Raw genomic sequence first — 16,908 nt, 5'->3', positions numbered from 1 at the left:
GAAAATTATTTTCGAGTTCAACAGATCAATCGAACAAGATGATGACGAATAACCATTGGTTGTTGGTGTAAAATTTATTTTGAAGTGTTTGTGTTTTATTATTAGTTATTTATTTTAATTAAAATACTCTGATTATAATCTGGGTTGCTAATGTTCACAAATCCACTTAAAGGTTACGATGATGATGATGATGAAGATCTGCTGCTGCTGCTGTTTTCAGATCCGGTTGGCGGTGGTGGTGGTGATTTCCGACGATGATGATGAAGATGGCGGGGGTTGAAGATGAAGATGGTGATGAAGATGATGAAAGGATTATGGGTTAAATTTTTAAGAAATTTAAGGGACCAAACATGTATTTTTTCTAACGATCGTTAATGAATTTGACGAAGATTACCTTAATTTTAAAATTTTTAAACACGCAATCCTTTCTTGCACAAAAATTAAATTGAAATTTTTCAGGCTTACACGATTTGGGGATTACCTTGATTGTCAAATTTGGTAACTTATGTTACCTTTTTGGGTCATTTGCCCTAATTTTTTATTGTACATAACTTTTTTTGTTTTATATAGAATTTGGTGAAAATTATACCAAATGAAAACTATATATAAAACTTAATTTATTTATATAATTTTTATGTACTATATAACACAAAAAAAGTTATTTAAAGTGAAAGTTAAAAAAAATAGCTCAAAAATATTAAATTGAGACGGATGAAGTATTATAAAAAGAGAAAGAGTTTATCGTGTTTACCTTTATAAAAATAAAATCGAGTAAATTTTACATTTTAGTTTTTGCATGCGCACGAGCCAAACTTTTAACCACCTACATGTAACCGAAGATGGTTTACACAAATCAGTTCCCGATCGATGATCGAGACTATTTTCGTCCATATCGAACTTAGATTGACTCGAGTGCAAAACAATGAAGATTGTCGGAGTTTCAATGTTTGAAGGACCCTACAATCATCACTTGATAATTATTCATCTTCAAGTGCATAACCATAACGTCCCAAAACATGAAGATTGATCACATGATCAAGTAATTACATTATCGTACTCCTTGAAAGCGTGTTACATTTTATGTAAAAATATGACCTGATCCGAATGATAGTAGCTAACATCGGAATGAGATTTTAATATTTCTATGTATAATATTCCTGATCTAATGCGCCTTATACTACTCGTATTATAATATAATTATGGACAAATACGTCATACAAACAGTCGAAAACCCCGCGTATGAAATCATGGACTCATAGTGTGTTATATTAGGTTACATATTGGCTACCACCAATTCAACCGGCAATCACCGGTCACACACAAATACTACTACTCGCTTCGATTCACACTTGAAACTTCGGCAACAAGTATTTCTACTTTCTACCCTTTTAAAATACAAAGTTGTCTTTTGTTGTATATTATATTAAATTTTATCATGGGTCCTTTTTGACTATGGTTAAAAACTAATATTTGGAGACAACACCTAGTCATTATTCAAATTCAATTCAAATTTATATTTATATTAAAAAAAAAAAAAACATGAAAATAACCCAAACTAATCCAACTTTGTGTTTGTTCCCTTCTATGAAACTTGTAATTGAGTTTGTTTTTTTTGTCATTTTGGTACTTTGGTCATCATACATCTAGATGGGATTTGTTCGGGATAAGACCATATAAGTCGAGTTGCACAACATTTTTTTTATAACAATCCCATATCTTTAAAACTATATATAAAGGATATTTTTCATTAAAAATATCATTTAATATCATCCATAATAAATTGCAAACCATAACCATTTAATTATATAGTTAAACATGATAAAGTTTCTAAGAACTTAAAACAACAACGGATCGACCCTTTAATATCCCTATTAGAATTTACAAGTATTTTATTTTCTTGGAAAGAAAAGTTTCTAGTATACATCATACTCATAATTTATTAAAAAAAAAAAAGATATAATGTAGTAAAAGTTTGTTTACATGGATTGAAGATTGATTCCAATTTATATTTTATAAGCTTTTATATTTATGTTGAGTAATTGAATTGAATTGAATTGAATACTATGAAAGGGGGGTTAAATGCAACTTATTGATAGTTAAGGAAGCAAGGTGTAATTGACCCCACTTTAAATTCCCTAACAAGCTACCTCATCTATCTCTATATTCTATAACATTTTTTCTACAATACAAAAGATCTTAAAAGGCCTCTTCACACTATACTTACAAACAATCACACTAGCTATCTCATCATCATATATCATCTATAGTTATCTCTCTAGACATATTACAAATGAAGAATCTGTGCCTTTGATGCTTAAATGGACAATAAAGAAGACTTAAACAACAACAAAAATAACTTAAAAGATTCAAACTTGATGGCAAACTCTGCATTTTCCGATCAGATTCCGGCGGGTTATGGTGGTGGAAACTTTTTTGATGTACATCAAGGGTACTTAGACAACATATTAGCTTTTCAAGATTATGGTGGCTCATCTCTTTATGATTTATTTCCACCACCATCACTTGAATCACCATCTATCAGCTCACCACCGGTTTCCACCGTGCCGGAGTCAATAGCGGCGGAGATTGTCAACACACCCACACAGAATTCGTCTTCAATTTCATGTTCTTCAAATGAAGCTGCAAATAATGTTGATCAAGAGAATAATAGAATTAGATCAGATGAAGAACAACATGATAATGATAATGATGATGAAGAAGAGAATGAAAAGACTCCTACTACTGCTAGTAAACAGTAAGAGATTATTATTATTACATTATTACAAAAATAATTAATAATTAATTTTATCAACAAATTAATATACACCTTTTATTCATAAAGATGCATGGATCTCTTGATTGTGTGCTTTTTTGTGCTAAATGAATTTTATTTAAACCAATTTTATTTATTTATTTATTATTATTATTTTTTTTTGTATCCTCACTTAGTACCACACACTTAATGGCGTATCTTGTGTGTGTGTGTGTGTGAGATTTTTACTTTTTTATAAAATTAAGTTACGATTTATTCTTTCTTTCTTATTCTGAAGTTTTTGAAGAAATCCATCTCTTAAATCATAAATATGTCGATTTGCTAATTGTTGTCTTAATTAATAAAGTTATGGGTACGCGTTTTGTTTGTTTGTTTTGATTATAAATTAAACATCTCTTATAAGATGATATCGATATATCTACTTAATACATATATCAAAAAGTATAGTTTTTCTTCAAACCTAGCACACACTTGACGGGTGTTTCTTATTTGTGTGTTTTAATTATATATGAATAATTTCATTTCGTTACTAATTACTTTGCACACAGATCAGTTCTCATTGCAAAAAGAGTATCATGACAACCTTTTTTTTCACACCGGCCCATGTACGTATTAATTGAGTCGGTTTTGACTAAAAAAGAAAAGTAAACCCTTTGTTTAGTTTCACACATATACGCGTTGATTTTATTCAAGATTTAGATTTAATTTAATTTCTATTTATAAAATGATCAGAATAATAGTGAGCCCTTTTCACATACAGATCACACTCAAAATAAAAGTAGATTTCATGGCATGTGCTAGCTCTATATATGTCCTATGTTATGCACAAAATTGATACTATATCTTATTACTATTCTACTAGTTTTTTCTTACAAAAGAAAGTGTTCTTTTTAAAAGGTAATTAATTAAATATGGTTTGTACATCTTGATTTAAAATGTGGGTGTTTTATTGTGTGTTGTACAGGTTAAAGCCAAAAAAGAAGAACCCAAAAAAGGCAAGAGAACCAAGATTTGCGTTCATGACAAAGAGTGACATTGATCACTTGGATGATGGTTATAGATGGAGAAAGTATGGTCAGAAAGCTGTTAAAAACAGCCCTTTTCCCCGGTATACTCTCTTTCTAGATTCCATCTATTTCTCTTTCTAAAACTTTTATATTTGTTGCCCTAGTTTAATTAGTCTATGTTTTATGTTTAATTAATGTTTATGCAATAAAACACCATTTTCCTTGGTGTACGTTGTTATGCATTATCATTTCATACAATATGAAGAAAGTTGATATGGTGTAATGAAGCATTTCAAGATAGACTAATGGTGGTGGTGTTGATAGTCTCACAAGAGACATATATATCAGGTTCAAATACTAGCGACATACCTTGGGATGCTCAAGGAAAGGGTTGGAATAGTCACAGGATAATTCGGTTAGACTGTGTGCGTATGAGTAAAAATATTCTCTTTATTGGGTAGCTTGAACTGTTGGAGATAATCGTTTAAAAAAATGCAAACCGTAGTCCCAGCATAGGTAATGAAAGAAACAAATATACACTTATAAGTTTATGAGAACCTCTCTCTATCACCAATTAGTTTTAGAGTATACTAAAGAACTCAGTAACTTATATATTGAACATGTTGTTGGACTAAAAAACGATTCTACAAATGATATCAAAGCTACGGTGAGAAGACCTTAGGTTTTTGATATGTTGTACTCTAGTGTTCTTGTTAATTATGGGTTTTTGATATGGTGTATTCTAGTGTTCTATTTAATTTAGACTTAGATTTGTACTAAATGTTGACAATCTATAACCCTGATTGATACTGATTTGATGTTGTTTCAATAGGAGTTATCATCGATGCACAAGTGTATCATGTGGAGTGAAGAAGCGAGTCGAAAGATCATCTGAAGATCCATCTATTGTTATTACAACATATGAAGGTACTCACACTCATCCATATCCGATGACGCCTCGAGGAACCATAGGGATTATGCCAGAACCCGCAAGTTATGGCGGTTTTAATGGTGGTATTAATGGTATACTTTCTTCATTTCAGTTTACACAACCTCAATACCAACATTTACAACCACAATTACAACCTTTTACCTATAACCTAACATCAAACGCTTCATCTTTAAGCTTTAACACCACTAATGCTAGTGTTAATACATCATCATACTCCAATTTGATTCAAGAGAGACGCTTTGCACCTTCTTCTTCTTCTGCATTGCTTAGAGATAATGATGGATTACTTGAAGATGTCGTCCCATCTCAGATTCGAAAAGACGAGCCCAAAGAAGAACAATTTTAAGGCAAGTTAAGTTGGATATGATTAAGTGCAATAGTTAATTAACTTCATGCTTTCCAGTAATCTTGATTTGTAGTAATCTTATGTACTAACAATGTACAAGAATCGGTTTTTGGCATGTGGATTACCTATTATTAGGTAACTAGAAACACATATTTCATCATTGTGTAGCAAAGTTTGATCATCAATCAGTGTACAATCAGTAGGTTTTTCTTTTATTTTTGTTTTTAGGTAGCTAATTATGGAGGAGGGGGTTGGCTTTGTTCATTTTGGTTCTTTCGTTTTATTCCTTGTACTTTCTGGATATTCCCATATTTAGCTATGGAGATTTTAGGGTGTAGTATGATTTTGTACATGTTAATGTTATACGCTCTTAATTTGTGTCAAATTATATATTTGTGACGTGTAAGATAAAAATTGAGGGTTTCCTTTCTTAAAAAAAAAAGATAAAATTGATTTTTGACTCAAATAATTACCCTTTTTAAATATATAGTGTGAGACATATATTTGGATTATTTGCGCATATATGAGTATATATGTACGCTTTGGTGTCAAGCTGCATCATATGTGCGGCCATTATTTCTTTGATTATTTTAGCACACCAAAATTTTGAGTGAAATAAGTGTTGGGAAATTACGGTCTCACTAATTCCCACCACCCAGCCCAACAATAATAGTAAAGAAATAAGAACAATACACAACACAAGATTTAACGTGGAAACTCCAAAACAGGAGAAAAACCACCGGCCCCCAAAGAGAGAAAATACACTATATCACAAATTGTTACAATGATATAGACGACTCTCTTAAGCCAACTACACTCTCCAAAATATTTAACTAATACAACTCTCAAACAAGGGTAAGAAAGAAAGAAATAATCAAATACTTAAAGTGTATTGATTGGTGCAATTTGGAATGAAGACTTAGCCCCTCTTATATAACCAAGTCACTCACCCCTCACATCTTCCTCCCACCAATGTGGGATAAACATATCTTCTACTAGCCAAAATAAACCAACAAATCTTCACCTTTTGGATAGAAGAAGATAACCATGCTTCCACATTGCAAGGATAACCGATGTAGACGCTTCCTCGACGACAACTTCAAGATCCTCATCTTTATGCCGTTGACATTATCTCCCAAGAGACAAAACTTGCATCTTCATCGAACATTGTCTAAACCGACAATCATTGTCATCACAGACAATCATAACTCTTAACAAGAATTATCATACTCCACCATTAAGAGTATAGCACTTAGAATATCACATTCCAAGCATTTCACCTCGGCACATGTTGTTGAACAACCAGCTGAAACTTTATGGTGCAACTTTCCTGTTTGGCTTTTCCGAAAGTCCCATCAGCTACAACATCAGTTTCCACCACACAACCTGCATAAATGCCAAACCAATGCCCATGTGTAATTGTGGAACCGCTAACGAACATCCCTTTCCACGGTGGCGCGGACACACCATGAGGATGACGTGACTTCAGAGGAATTCGTCACTCTCCGTAACAACGGAGACAATGTTAGCGTCTTTGGAGCCATTAGCCGGATTAGCTCCACCTGGACAATTAACCCTTACATGCCCAGTCTTCCCGCACTTTCAGCATGTCAGATTCTTTCTAGAGTTTCTCTTCTGCCTATCCGAACACAACACTATCGTATCTCCTGATGACGAGACCCCGTTACCTTCCAGTCTTTTCTCCTCGGATAGGAGCTTGCTAGTAACGTCTTCAAACTTCAGAGTTTTCTTCCCATACATCAAAATAGGTTTCATGTGTTCATAAGACGATGATAAAGATAATATCAACCTCAAAGTTTTATCTTCATCATCCGTTTTAACTCCAATAGCCTCCAGTTCTGAAACAATACCGTTAAGAATACTTAGATGATCTGAAATCTTTGAACCCCCATCCATACGCAGAGTATGAAATTGTTCTTTAAGACACAACCGATTTGAGATGCCCTTGCCCTGGTACAACTGCTCTAGTTTAACCCAAAGCTCCTTTGCCGTTGATAACCCGTGCACATTTGCAAGCACGTTCTTTGCAAGACACAAACGAATCGCACTTGCTGCCCTCAAATCCATATCATCCCATTCTTCTTCATCGAACTTACTGCTAGAATCACTGCCGGGAACAAAGGTGGGTTTACCTTTCAATGCCTTGTGTAACCCGGACTGAATCCACACATCCTTGACTTGAACCTGCCATAAGCCAAAATTGATCATCCCATCAAATTTCTCAACAACAAACCTCATTGGACTGAACTTCGACATCGTATTCGTATCCTATAAACAACACTTTCTCTGATTTTGCTCACGTTTCGAATAGCCAAAAGATGTAGCAGGTAGCCAGGACCCTTTAAATCGGAAATCCACAACTAGGCCACTAACAAATCCAACTATTACTACGAATCAGAAAAAATATTGTCTAACCAGATACCCTATACGATCAATAGAACTCGTTTCTGATGTGGACGATCCACTCCCGTAGCAACCACAAAGCATTCTCCGACTCCTATAACCGAGACCCCCGTCAAACCTGACGCTCTGATACCAGTTGTTGGGAAATTACGGTCTCACTAATTCCCACCACCCAACCCAACAATAATAGTAAAGAAATAAGAACAATACACAACACAAGATTTAACGTGGAAACTCCAAAACAGGAGAAAAACCACCGGCCCCCAAAGAGAGAAAATACACTATATCACAAATTGTTACAATGATATAGACGACTCTCTTAAGCCAACTACACTCTCCAAAATATTTAACTAATACAACTCTCAAACAAGGGTAAGAAAGAAAGAAATAATCAAATACTTAAAGTGTATTGATTGGTGCAATTTGGAATGAAGACTTAGCCCCTCTTATATAACCAAGTCACTCACCCCTCACATCTTCCTCCCACCAATGTGGGATAAACATATCTTCTACTAGCCAAAATAAACCAACAATAAGTAGTAAATTTTTGTAAACAGTGCAATTAATCTGTAGTACTCTTACAACATGCAAGGTTTGGTTTTGTTGCGAAAGGCCCATAAGGATTCGTGTTTCATGGGTAACAAATTTTGGGTATACCTAGTTTTCGACCCATTTTCCTAGACAACTAATCTCAGAGCAAATACTCATTTTACGAGCAACTCGTGAAAATCATTGCGGATGAATTGAACCTCCGTGGCGTCAAGGGTGATTAATTTTTTCAGCTTAGTAGATTCGAACTCATTAACTCTACTTTAAAAAAAGGCGCCATAACCTCTCCATCACCACCTCATGTTTTTCATGGGTTACAAATTGACTCATCTAAATCAGTTAAACTTCCTATATATATTAATATTAATTTCTATTATATACACATATATATTAGAGAGCATTTTCACATTTATCATTTCTAAAAACCCGTCTCACATGAAATATAACTCGTTCAAGTTCCTTATAAGCTTAAAGTAGTATACAACTAATTTTTTTCTATCATGTTTTTTTGTTGAATTTTGAAGATATCCCATCTCAAGATACACACTGTACGTGCATATACGTACATGTAGGTTGTTGGAGCTAATTGGTTCATGCGTGTCCCACATCGGAAGTTTAAAGAAACAAGTGATTATATATAAGCTTAGAGGAACCTTCATCTATCATCAATTAATTTTAGAGTACTAATAAACTTTTGACCTTAGATGCATGGCATATTGATGGACCCTAAAATCAATCCAACAAATGGTATTTGAGCGGGGTAGCACGAGTTTAATCATTGCTACCCCGCACGAATTTAATCATTGTGGCAGTGACGGTTCAAATCGGGGTGACTTTGGACGTGATCGCCTGATCGGGGGAGAGTTCGTAGGTCCGTGAAATTTCGAGATGTAAAGGTCCGTGAAATTTCGAGATGTAAATGAACGTGTCCGAGATTAGCCGCATTATATGATATAAGTGCATGAACAAACCAATTAAGGGGATGATTGTTGGAACTAATAGGTTTGTGTGTGTGCCACATCGACCTTATATGCATGACATATTGATGAACCTAAAATCGATCGAACATAGGTGTTGATATATAATTAGTTCACCTAGTATTGTTAGATGACAGAAGGCTTGTTTATTAGTGTTATGATATATAGATTTGTTTGCTTGTACATGCAAGTGAAAATTGTATAAAGATGAATACTAATCAATTTTTCACAAAGAAGTAGGGGGCAATTGTACCGTTGCAACTTTATACCCATCCTTAAACATATCATAAGCTATATCAATGATTATGCACAACACATTAACTAGTCCCCACATAATCTGCTTGTTCATATCTTCGAATACCATCATCATACACTCCGTGCACATTTATATCCATTCACTTATCCTCATTTTATGTTATTTTATTTAATGGGCTCCTACATTAATATTATTGGCCCTCCGTTCAACAATGATCCACTGATTAAAAACCCGATTACAATCGCGTCAAAGAAATAATGAAAATAAAAACACAAATAAATAATATAGTTCTAAAATTTCAAATCGAAGCAAGAATATAAAAGTAACAATGTTAGGTCTCTCCTATATAGATTAATTCATGCTTTACAATACAATCAATCAACTTCTAATGATTCGAAATATAAAAGATTAGATATTATAAATTTTGACACGTATAATACACGCGAAAAGAGTTAGAATATATATAAATTCTTTGTCGAATTCGAAAAGTAGAATAGCGGGAGAAGCAAGAATATTAAAAAGGAAACACTCAAATAATAATAACAATGCAACACTCATCATTAGAGTGTACTTGATATATAAGCAAAAATATGTCAGCCATAATTTAACACTTCATTTTTTTTTTTATCTATAATTAGGATATGATGCAAGACTAGCGGGTGATATATTTACCATAATTTTTGATAGAAAAAATATAATTGTGCATGAAACTTACATTGTATACTTTTTAATACACAGTTTTTAGTAGATTTTATTTAATGTTTATTTACGGAGTAGTTATTAAAAATTTGATAGATAGATGATATCTTGTAAGAAAAAATAGTTTTTCCCTGAAAAGTATAAATGCAACATTTTTGTTTTCTTTTTGAAAATTTGTCTTTAGAAGCAAGATCTTGTATGAAGAAAGATTGGCCATCAAAATCAAAAGTTATAAAGCATGAAAAGACCACAAATCTTCTGATAACTTTCTTCTTTCATGCAACAATTAAAATGAATATTCCTCTACTTTTGAGATGATTGGGCCTCAAAATTAAATCATACAAGGCAAAAAAAATTGATTTTACAATAAGTTATTATTATTCCATTTTAATTAGTATCGTATGCTAAGAATATTATTGTTCTTTAATTTCAGCCTTCCAGCTATGTATTCCAGTAATATTATAGTTCTCGTACGAGAAAATGTGCGTATATAAAGTTTTTTTTTTAGTAAGAAGTAATTATTATTTTTGGCATCTACATCGAAAATAATTTTACTTAAAAAGTTAAAATGTATGTTTAGCTATATATTTTGGGTAAGAGTGGTATTTTGCTAAATTATACGTACTTTATATCATTAATGATAACCCAATTTTTTACGGTTCACGCTATTTTTTTTTTTATTACTTAAAGGGCATTTTCATTTTTTATTTTGTTCATTACAACATATAGGGAAAAATGTTTGATCATGCATAAAAGAAAGTTTGTTCGTTATAGACATAATTTACGAGATAAATTTTCTTTTTGAAATTGATAACGCATTAATTAATGTATGTAAACCATGCGGATGATTCATACTCCTATAATTTACTGAGTCTATTATCATCTGCTATCGGGTCATGACGACGAATATTAGAATTAATAGATAGATTCATGTAAATCAGATGTGTAAGAAATATGTGACCATTTTCGATTGAATCATAAGTGACCTATCTCAATCATTAGGAATTTGATTGACATTATGTAATAGTAAAATTTTGGATAATTGATCCGAAAAGATAACCTACATTACTCAATTTGATAATTAATAATTAAGGTAACCCTTAAGTTGTTTAAGCCTAAAAAGGATTTCGATTTTATTTTTATTCAAGAAAATGATTACGTATTCAAAAATTTTATAATTGAAGTAATCTTCGTTAAATTTATTAACGATCTTCATTCCCACCACCACAACCATCTATGCAAAATTAGAACTCCAAATCAAGTGAAAAGTGCATCAAATATAGCGATTAACATATTTGTAAGGTATACAAATCCAGAATCTCATCAACTTTGAAGAATCATTGATAAACAGTGGTGTTCATCTTCATATGAACTAAAACATTGAACTCACTATTTAGAAGGTTTTAGCTCATGATTCCTCGATGAAAAGCGAAGAAAAATACATATGGAATGCTCGACAAACATTATCATAACCTGAATCACAACATAGATATTAAATTTGATGATGAACAATTCGGTTGACTTTTTACTCAGAAATTCGTGCTCAAATCATTAAGTTAGGTTTTGAAATTTTTCAGAAAACATCACTGATATTGCTCGAATTACACATGTTTTACCTTGCAATATCTCCCTCGTTTCACTCGTTTTTAGCGGATTATTGTGCTTGGAAGGGGTTTATGTGAGCAAACTGATGGTTCATGGCTAAATATCACTCCTTGGTGTAAAATTGACCAAGTTTGACCAAAAAGTGAACCAAAATGGCAAAATCCAAGAAAATGCATATTTTCAGCAAATACGGCGCACCAAAATGGCCAATGCGGCGCATCTCTAGTGTAAATTTGGCCCCTTCAGCACCAGAATATTTAAAGGCATAAAATGCAGCGCATCATCATACATATGCGGCGCATTCGGTTATACATATGCGGCGCATTCGGTTATACAAATGCGGCGCATCACTTCATCGGATACCATATGCGGCGCATTTCCAAGCTAATGCGCCGCATCATCGCAGTTTTGTGTAGAATTTTTGTCAAAGCTATAAATAGAAATTGGGATTTGGTTTTTGAGAGAGCTGCAGTTTTTACCTCGAATATTACCCTAAAAACCCTAATTTCATCATCTAGTGGAAGATTAAGGCTAATTTGGTGGATTAAGCTCAAGCTCAAGCAATTTTAATGTTAACTCTTCATTATTTCTTCATTTGGGTTGTAATCTCCACCTTTATCTTCATTATTTTTCATTTGAATACTTGTAATTGTTGAACATGAAGCTTATTTGTGATAATTTGTCTTTGATTAGTGTAATCTTAGTCATGCTTGGCTAATATGATTGTGTTTGCTTATCTATGAAACTCTAATGTGAGGATTTACCTCAAATCAATTTATAATTGTTGTTTGAATGAAATACTTGAGTAATTGTTGTTAAGTTAGCTATAGATCCATTGCTAATTATTGTTTTGAACCTAACTTTGATTATATGAGTTGTTGATCATTACTAAGTGATTTCTAATGAGATGCAATTTATACTTCAACATGTTTGCATGATCTAGACAATCAAGGAAAGGATTATAAGTGATTATGTCCTCTAATTGTATTGGTTTTCAAAGTGTTCTTAGTCAAAACTAGTGGTGCTTACTTTTCTTAAGTGATTTTGATTACTAAGGGATTTTAAGTGATTTTAATCTAAGCATAATCTCAATGACTACTCATGGTTCAACTTGATCTTGTAATTCAATGCTTATGTGAGTTTGTAAAGTGTAGCTTGATTAAGGTTTAGTAGTGATGCTAAACATCTAATAGTTCAACAACGAATGCGATAGCAATTGGGATAAAACGAGGCAATCCAAGCATAAGGGTGGATTAGATAAGTAGACACTACTTAGTTACTTGATTTATATTTCGATATTTAGTTATTTGCTTATTGTTGCAAGTCTTAGTTGTTAGTCAAAATCAATCAAAACCCTCAATAAAACTAGGACGATTATTAGTATCATTATCCGATTGACCCACTCTCTTGGGACGAACTTGAATTGAATGCTTACATGAAAAGTGCTATAATGATTGGGACCTAGTTGCTCGTTAGTTGTGTGTACTTATATGTAGTGTTTGAATCTTGTTATAAATTTAAGAGTAATTGGTGTATTGTGCAACACACATCAATCACGGAGTGTTTTGAATCACTTCTGCGATTTTACTTTTGGTTATAATTTTCTAGATCAAACCGAAGACCAAAAAGATGAACGTTTTCGGTCAATAATGAACTCGGTTTGGAAATCGATGAATCTGAAACTGTTAATTGTGTTTGATGATCATCGAAGTTTCTGATTATGATAAGGAACACAAATATAAACTCGCGCTAATCGGTAATTGCCAAAATCATTTCGGGAACCTATACGATTATGTTGTTCAACTAGAAGATGCACACGAAGATGATAAACTGCAATTTTGATCCATTTCTTTTGATGATTCACAAGTGATATAAGAGCACTTAGGATATTGAATCACAAAATTTGAGCACTTAGGATATTGAATCACAAAATAAATTGTAGATTCAACTTGTGAAGATGATTATGATTGAGAATTTTGTAATTGAGCTTGATGTTGATGATGAAACTGTGAACCATAGCAACAAGTTATGGGTTTTGATGATGAAATTGTGAATTGTAGCAGCAAGGTCGAACGATGGACAAGATGCAAATATTAATCATATTCGGACGATTTGACTTCTGAACTTTCTTGATGAAGACGGTGTCGGCGGCGGTGGTAATAAAGATATTAATAAAGATGTTGAAAAGGATTATGGATGAAATCTTAATAAACTAAGGGATCAAGCGTGTATTTTTAGCTAACGATCGTTAATAATTGATTTGACGAAGATCACCTCAATTTTAAAATTTTTGAATACGTAATCCTTTTCTTAGGCAAAAATAACTTTGAAGTCCTTTTTAGGCTTAGGCAAATTGGATGTTATCTTGATTGTCAAATTGGGTAACATATCTTACCTTTCGAGCCATTTGCCCTAAAATTTATTATTATTCGAACATAGTATTTAGTAAATCGTACTCAATGGAATCATACCTATAATGTACATGGTTAAATCATAACCTAATATATATATATATATATATATATATATATATATATATATATATATATATATATATATATATATATATATATATATATATATATATACTATTCTAACTTTCTAAGGATCGAGTTGAATATTGTTGCAAGTTGAGAACTAAATTTCGTGTTGCTAATGATCGTAACATGGTAAAGCTTATCATGTTCCCCCCCCTAACTTGTACATTATTATATCGTGTTGCTAATATCGTAACAATGTGTTGCTTTTAGTTGTTATTTTGCATTAAACCAAAACGGATTTAATTTTTAATAACTAATAAAGTAAAATAAAATAGTGACTAAACATATGGATCCTAATTCTCCATTTAACACTTATGTCAAAAGTTTGATCTTTTTTATATGCCTTCCAGAACCAAGATACTTTTGTAAGGTTTTTAAGAACATATTTTCATTCCAATTTCACAGAAGTTCCACTTAAAATTACAGGCAATTAACAACTTTTATAAATAAAAAAAATCACAAACAAATAATGCTCTACAACATTAAGAAGTAATGATAATACAAAAATACCTTATTCAATGATTAAATTACCATCCATATTCATTTGACTCTGGATAATTGATCATATGCATGGAACATTAATTTTAAGACATAACTTCGGAATTAAAATTTTATTCCACCGACGTTACATGTGTTCTTTTTAACAACATAATTTATAAAACTATTTTTCTAAAGCATCCAATTAGATATATATTATATATTCTAGACTGTTCTTTTGGCATATGTTATTTAAACAAATACAATTATATGGGCCGGGGTTACGAATGGAAAATGCTACATGACCTGACGAGCTACATATTGTATTGTATAACAAAACTCAATTCAGTTCTAGGGTGTTTTTGGTTCAGGGATTATTGGGCTTTAAAGCAGGGTAGTCAATATTTGGTTTAAAACCGTATAATTCGAAATCAAATCGAAGCCAAACCGGAAAAAAATAAACCGAATTTGAAAAACGGTTTTCTGATCGAGTAAAAAACTGAAATCGAATTTGAATTCGGTTTTCAGTTCGGTTTTCGATTTTGAAGATTCTGAATTCGATTAAACCGGAAACCGAATTCAAAACCAAAAAGTCAATACTCTTAATATATTTAATTTGTTATTTATGTTTTAATATCATTATATTTTATTATTCAATCATCTAAATAAATTCTCACTCATATGACGATTTAGTAGATCACATTATAATTATGTTATTAAAATTATTATACTCTTTTTCTTAATAAACGAAGCAGTAAACGTCACAATTAAGTTGTAAATATTAATAAATCATCTAATTCTTGATAAATTAATGGTACGTCATTGTTTTATGTTGTAGATAACTTAGACGTCAGTAACGCCACAATTAAACTACCATAGTTCTGAATTTAGTGTTTTGAATATAACATTTAGCTGTAACGCTATAGCAAAATATAAAGCTTTTGTTTGGAGTTTAAAATTCACATACATTGATATTTTCATGATATGTGAACTTAAATTTAGTTAATAAGTAACACTTAATAATGATTTTATTTATGTATTATGTATCATATAATCATACATATAACTTTGTGTGTTGAATGGTGTTTTAATGAAATTTAAATTTTGTTTGATACATGGTTTTAACCGAAACCGAACTGAAAAGCGAATTGAAAAGTCAAAATCAAACCGAATTCGAACCGAATTCAAATTCGGTTTTCGGTTCGATTTTTGGTTTTGATTTTTAGAAGTTGAAAAACTATACAAACCGAACCGATTAAACCGAACTGATGAACACTCCTACTTTAAAGCCAATTTCAATATTATTGCAAATCAAATTTCACTTTACAATTTCCTTTATCGTCAATCTAATGATTCAAAAATAGCTAGACGATTAAGGGATTCTTCGTCCATGGTTCAAGCCTCTCGATATAAGGTAAGGAAGCTCAAAATTCAAATGAGAATATTGGTTTAAGTTGTTCTTTGACCACTATTTGGTGTGTATCCCATAATACATCAAATACTACAATTTATCAAGGATCATTAAAGATCAAGCGAGGATGATATCGACTACGGAAAAGAGAACAGCAAGGATGCTTCATGTTCTTTTAGGCTTCAAGAGAATGAGGATGATATCTACTACAGTGACGCGGTTCAAAACTTGTTCAATGAAGATCATGGCGGCAGACGTGTAGGTAGCTTTTCGGATGTGGTGATCGAGCTAGGTGTAAAGGTTTTTTTCAAAGTATTGTGGTTTGTGGAATGGTTGCTCCTTCAACGGGAATTTTGGTTGGTGATAGTACCTCGAATGTCTTGACCAACCGTTGATAATCGGTCCGGAAAAGAAATTCAATGCGCGAGAAAGTTAACGTCAAAATGAAAAAAGCGGATCATGAAAAAAGCGGATCGAGGTCCTGAGGTAGTTTTATGTTTGTTGTTTTATTGTTTCGGTAGAGCGTGTTCTTATTTGTTTAGGGTATGTCATGTTTTGTTTCAGTTGTAGCACTTGGTTTGATAGTTGGTTTGAGGTTTAGTTATTGATACGGAGAAGCTCGGTTATAAATAATCATTGTCGTTTCGTTGCTTTCTAAGTACAAGCGTCTTCATTTTCTTATTGTATTCTTGGTTGAAGCCTTTTTTTTTTTCAAATATCTTTTCGATTGTATATGAGTTTTCGTTATTGAAGTAAGAAAATTAAAGATCAAGTGAAAATGAATAGGTCTACTATGTTACATTGTTGTAACCAATGCTGACTATGTTAACGTCGTTGCGGTATTTAGGTGACTAGCCCGTCTCGACCCCGTCACGTCTTCCAAAAAGTCGGT

General features: G+C 32.3%; 1 protein-coding gene across 1 annotated transcript; it reads left to right on the top strand.

Moving 5' to 3' along the window:
* The first annotated feature begins 2,193 nt into the window (after positions 1-2,193).
* Positions 2,194-5,472, top strand: LOC139863824 (probable WRKY transcription factor 48). Its single transcript, XM_071852427.1, has 3 exons — positions 2,194-2,755; positions 3,738-3,881; positions 4,613-5,472. The coding sequence occupies exons 1-3, from the start codon at positions 2,319-2,321 to the stop codon at positions 5,076-5,078; spliced, it is 1,047 nt and encodes a 348-aa protein (XP_071708528.1). The 5' UTR covers positions 2,194-2,318; the 3' UTR covers positions 5,079-5,472.
* The last annotated feature ends 11,436 nt before the right edge of the window (positions 5,473-16,908 follow it).

This window comes from Rutidosis leptorrhynchoides, chromosome 1 (genome assembly GCF_046630445.1).
Source record: "Rutidosis leptorrhynchoides isolate AG116_Rl617_1_P2 chromosome 1, CSIRO_AGI_Rlap_v1, whole genome shotgun sequence".
NCBI lineage: Eukaryota > Viridiplantae > Streptophyta > Magnoliopsida > Asterales > Asteraceae > Rutidosis > Rutidosis leptorrhynchoides.
This window is presented reverse-complemented; position numbering and strand designations above follow the sequence as displayed.

What these genes read in the sequence shown, in the direction of transcription:
- LOC139863824 (XM_071852427.1), top strand. Translation starts at nt 2,319, where the DNA reads ATGGACAATAAAGAAGACTTAAACAACAACAAAAATAACTTAAAAGAT. An exon ending in CCTACTACTGCTAGTAAACA is followed by an intron (nt 2,756 to 3,737) that starts GTAAGAGATTAT and finishes TGTGTTGTACAG; the next exon opens with GTTAAAGCCAAAAAAGAAGA. An exon ending in AAAAACAGCCCTTTTCCCCG is followed by an intron (nt 3,882 to 4,612) that starts GTATACTCTCTT and finishes TTGTTTCAATAG; the next exon opens with GAGTTATCATCGATGCACAA.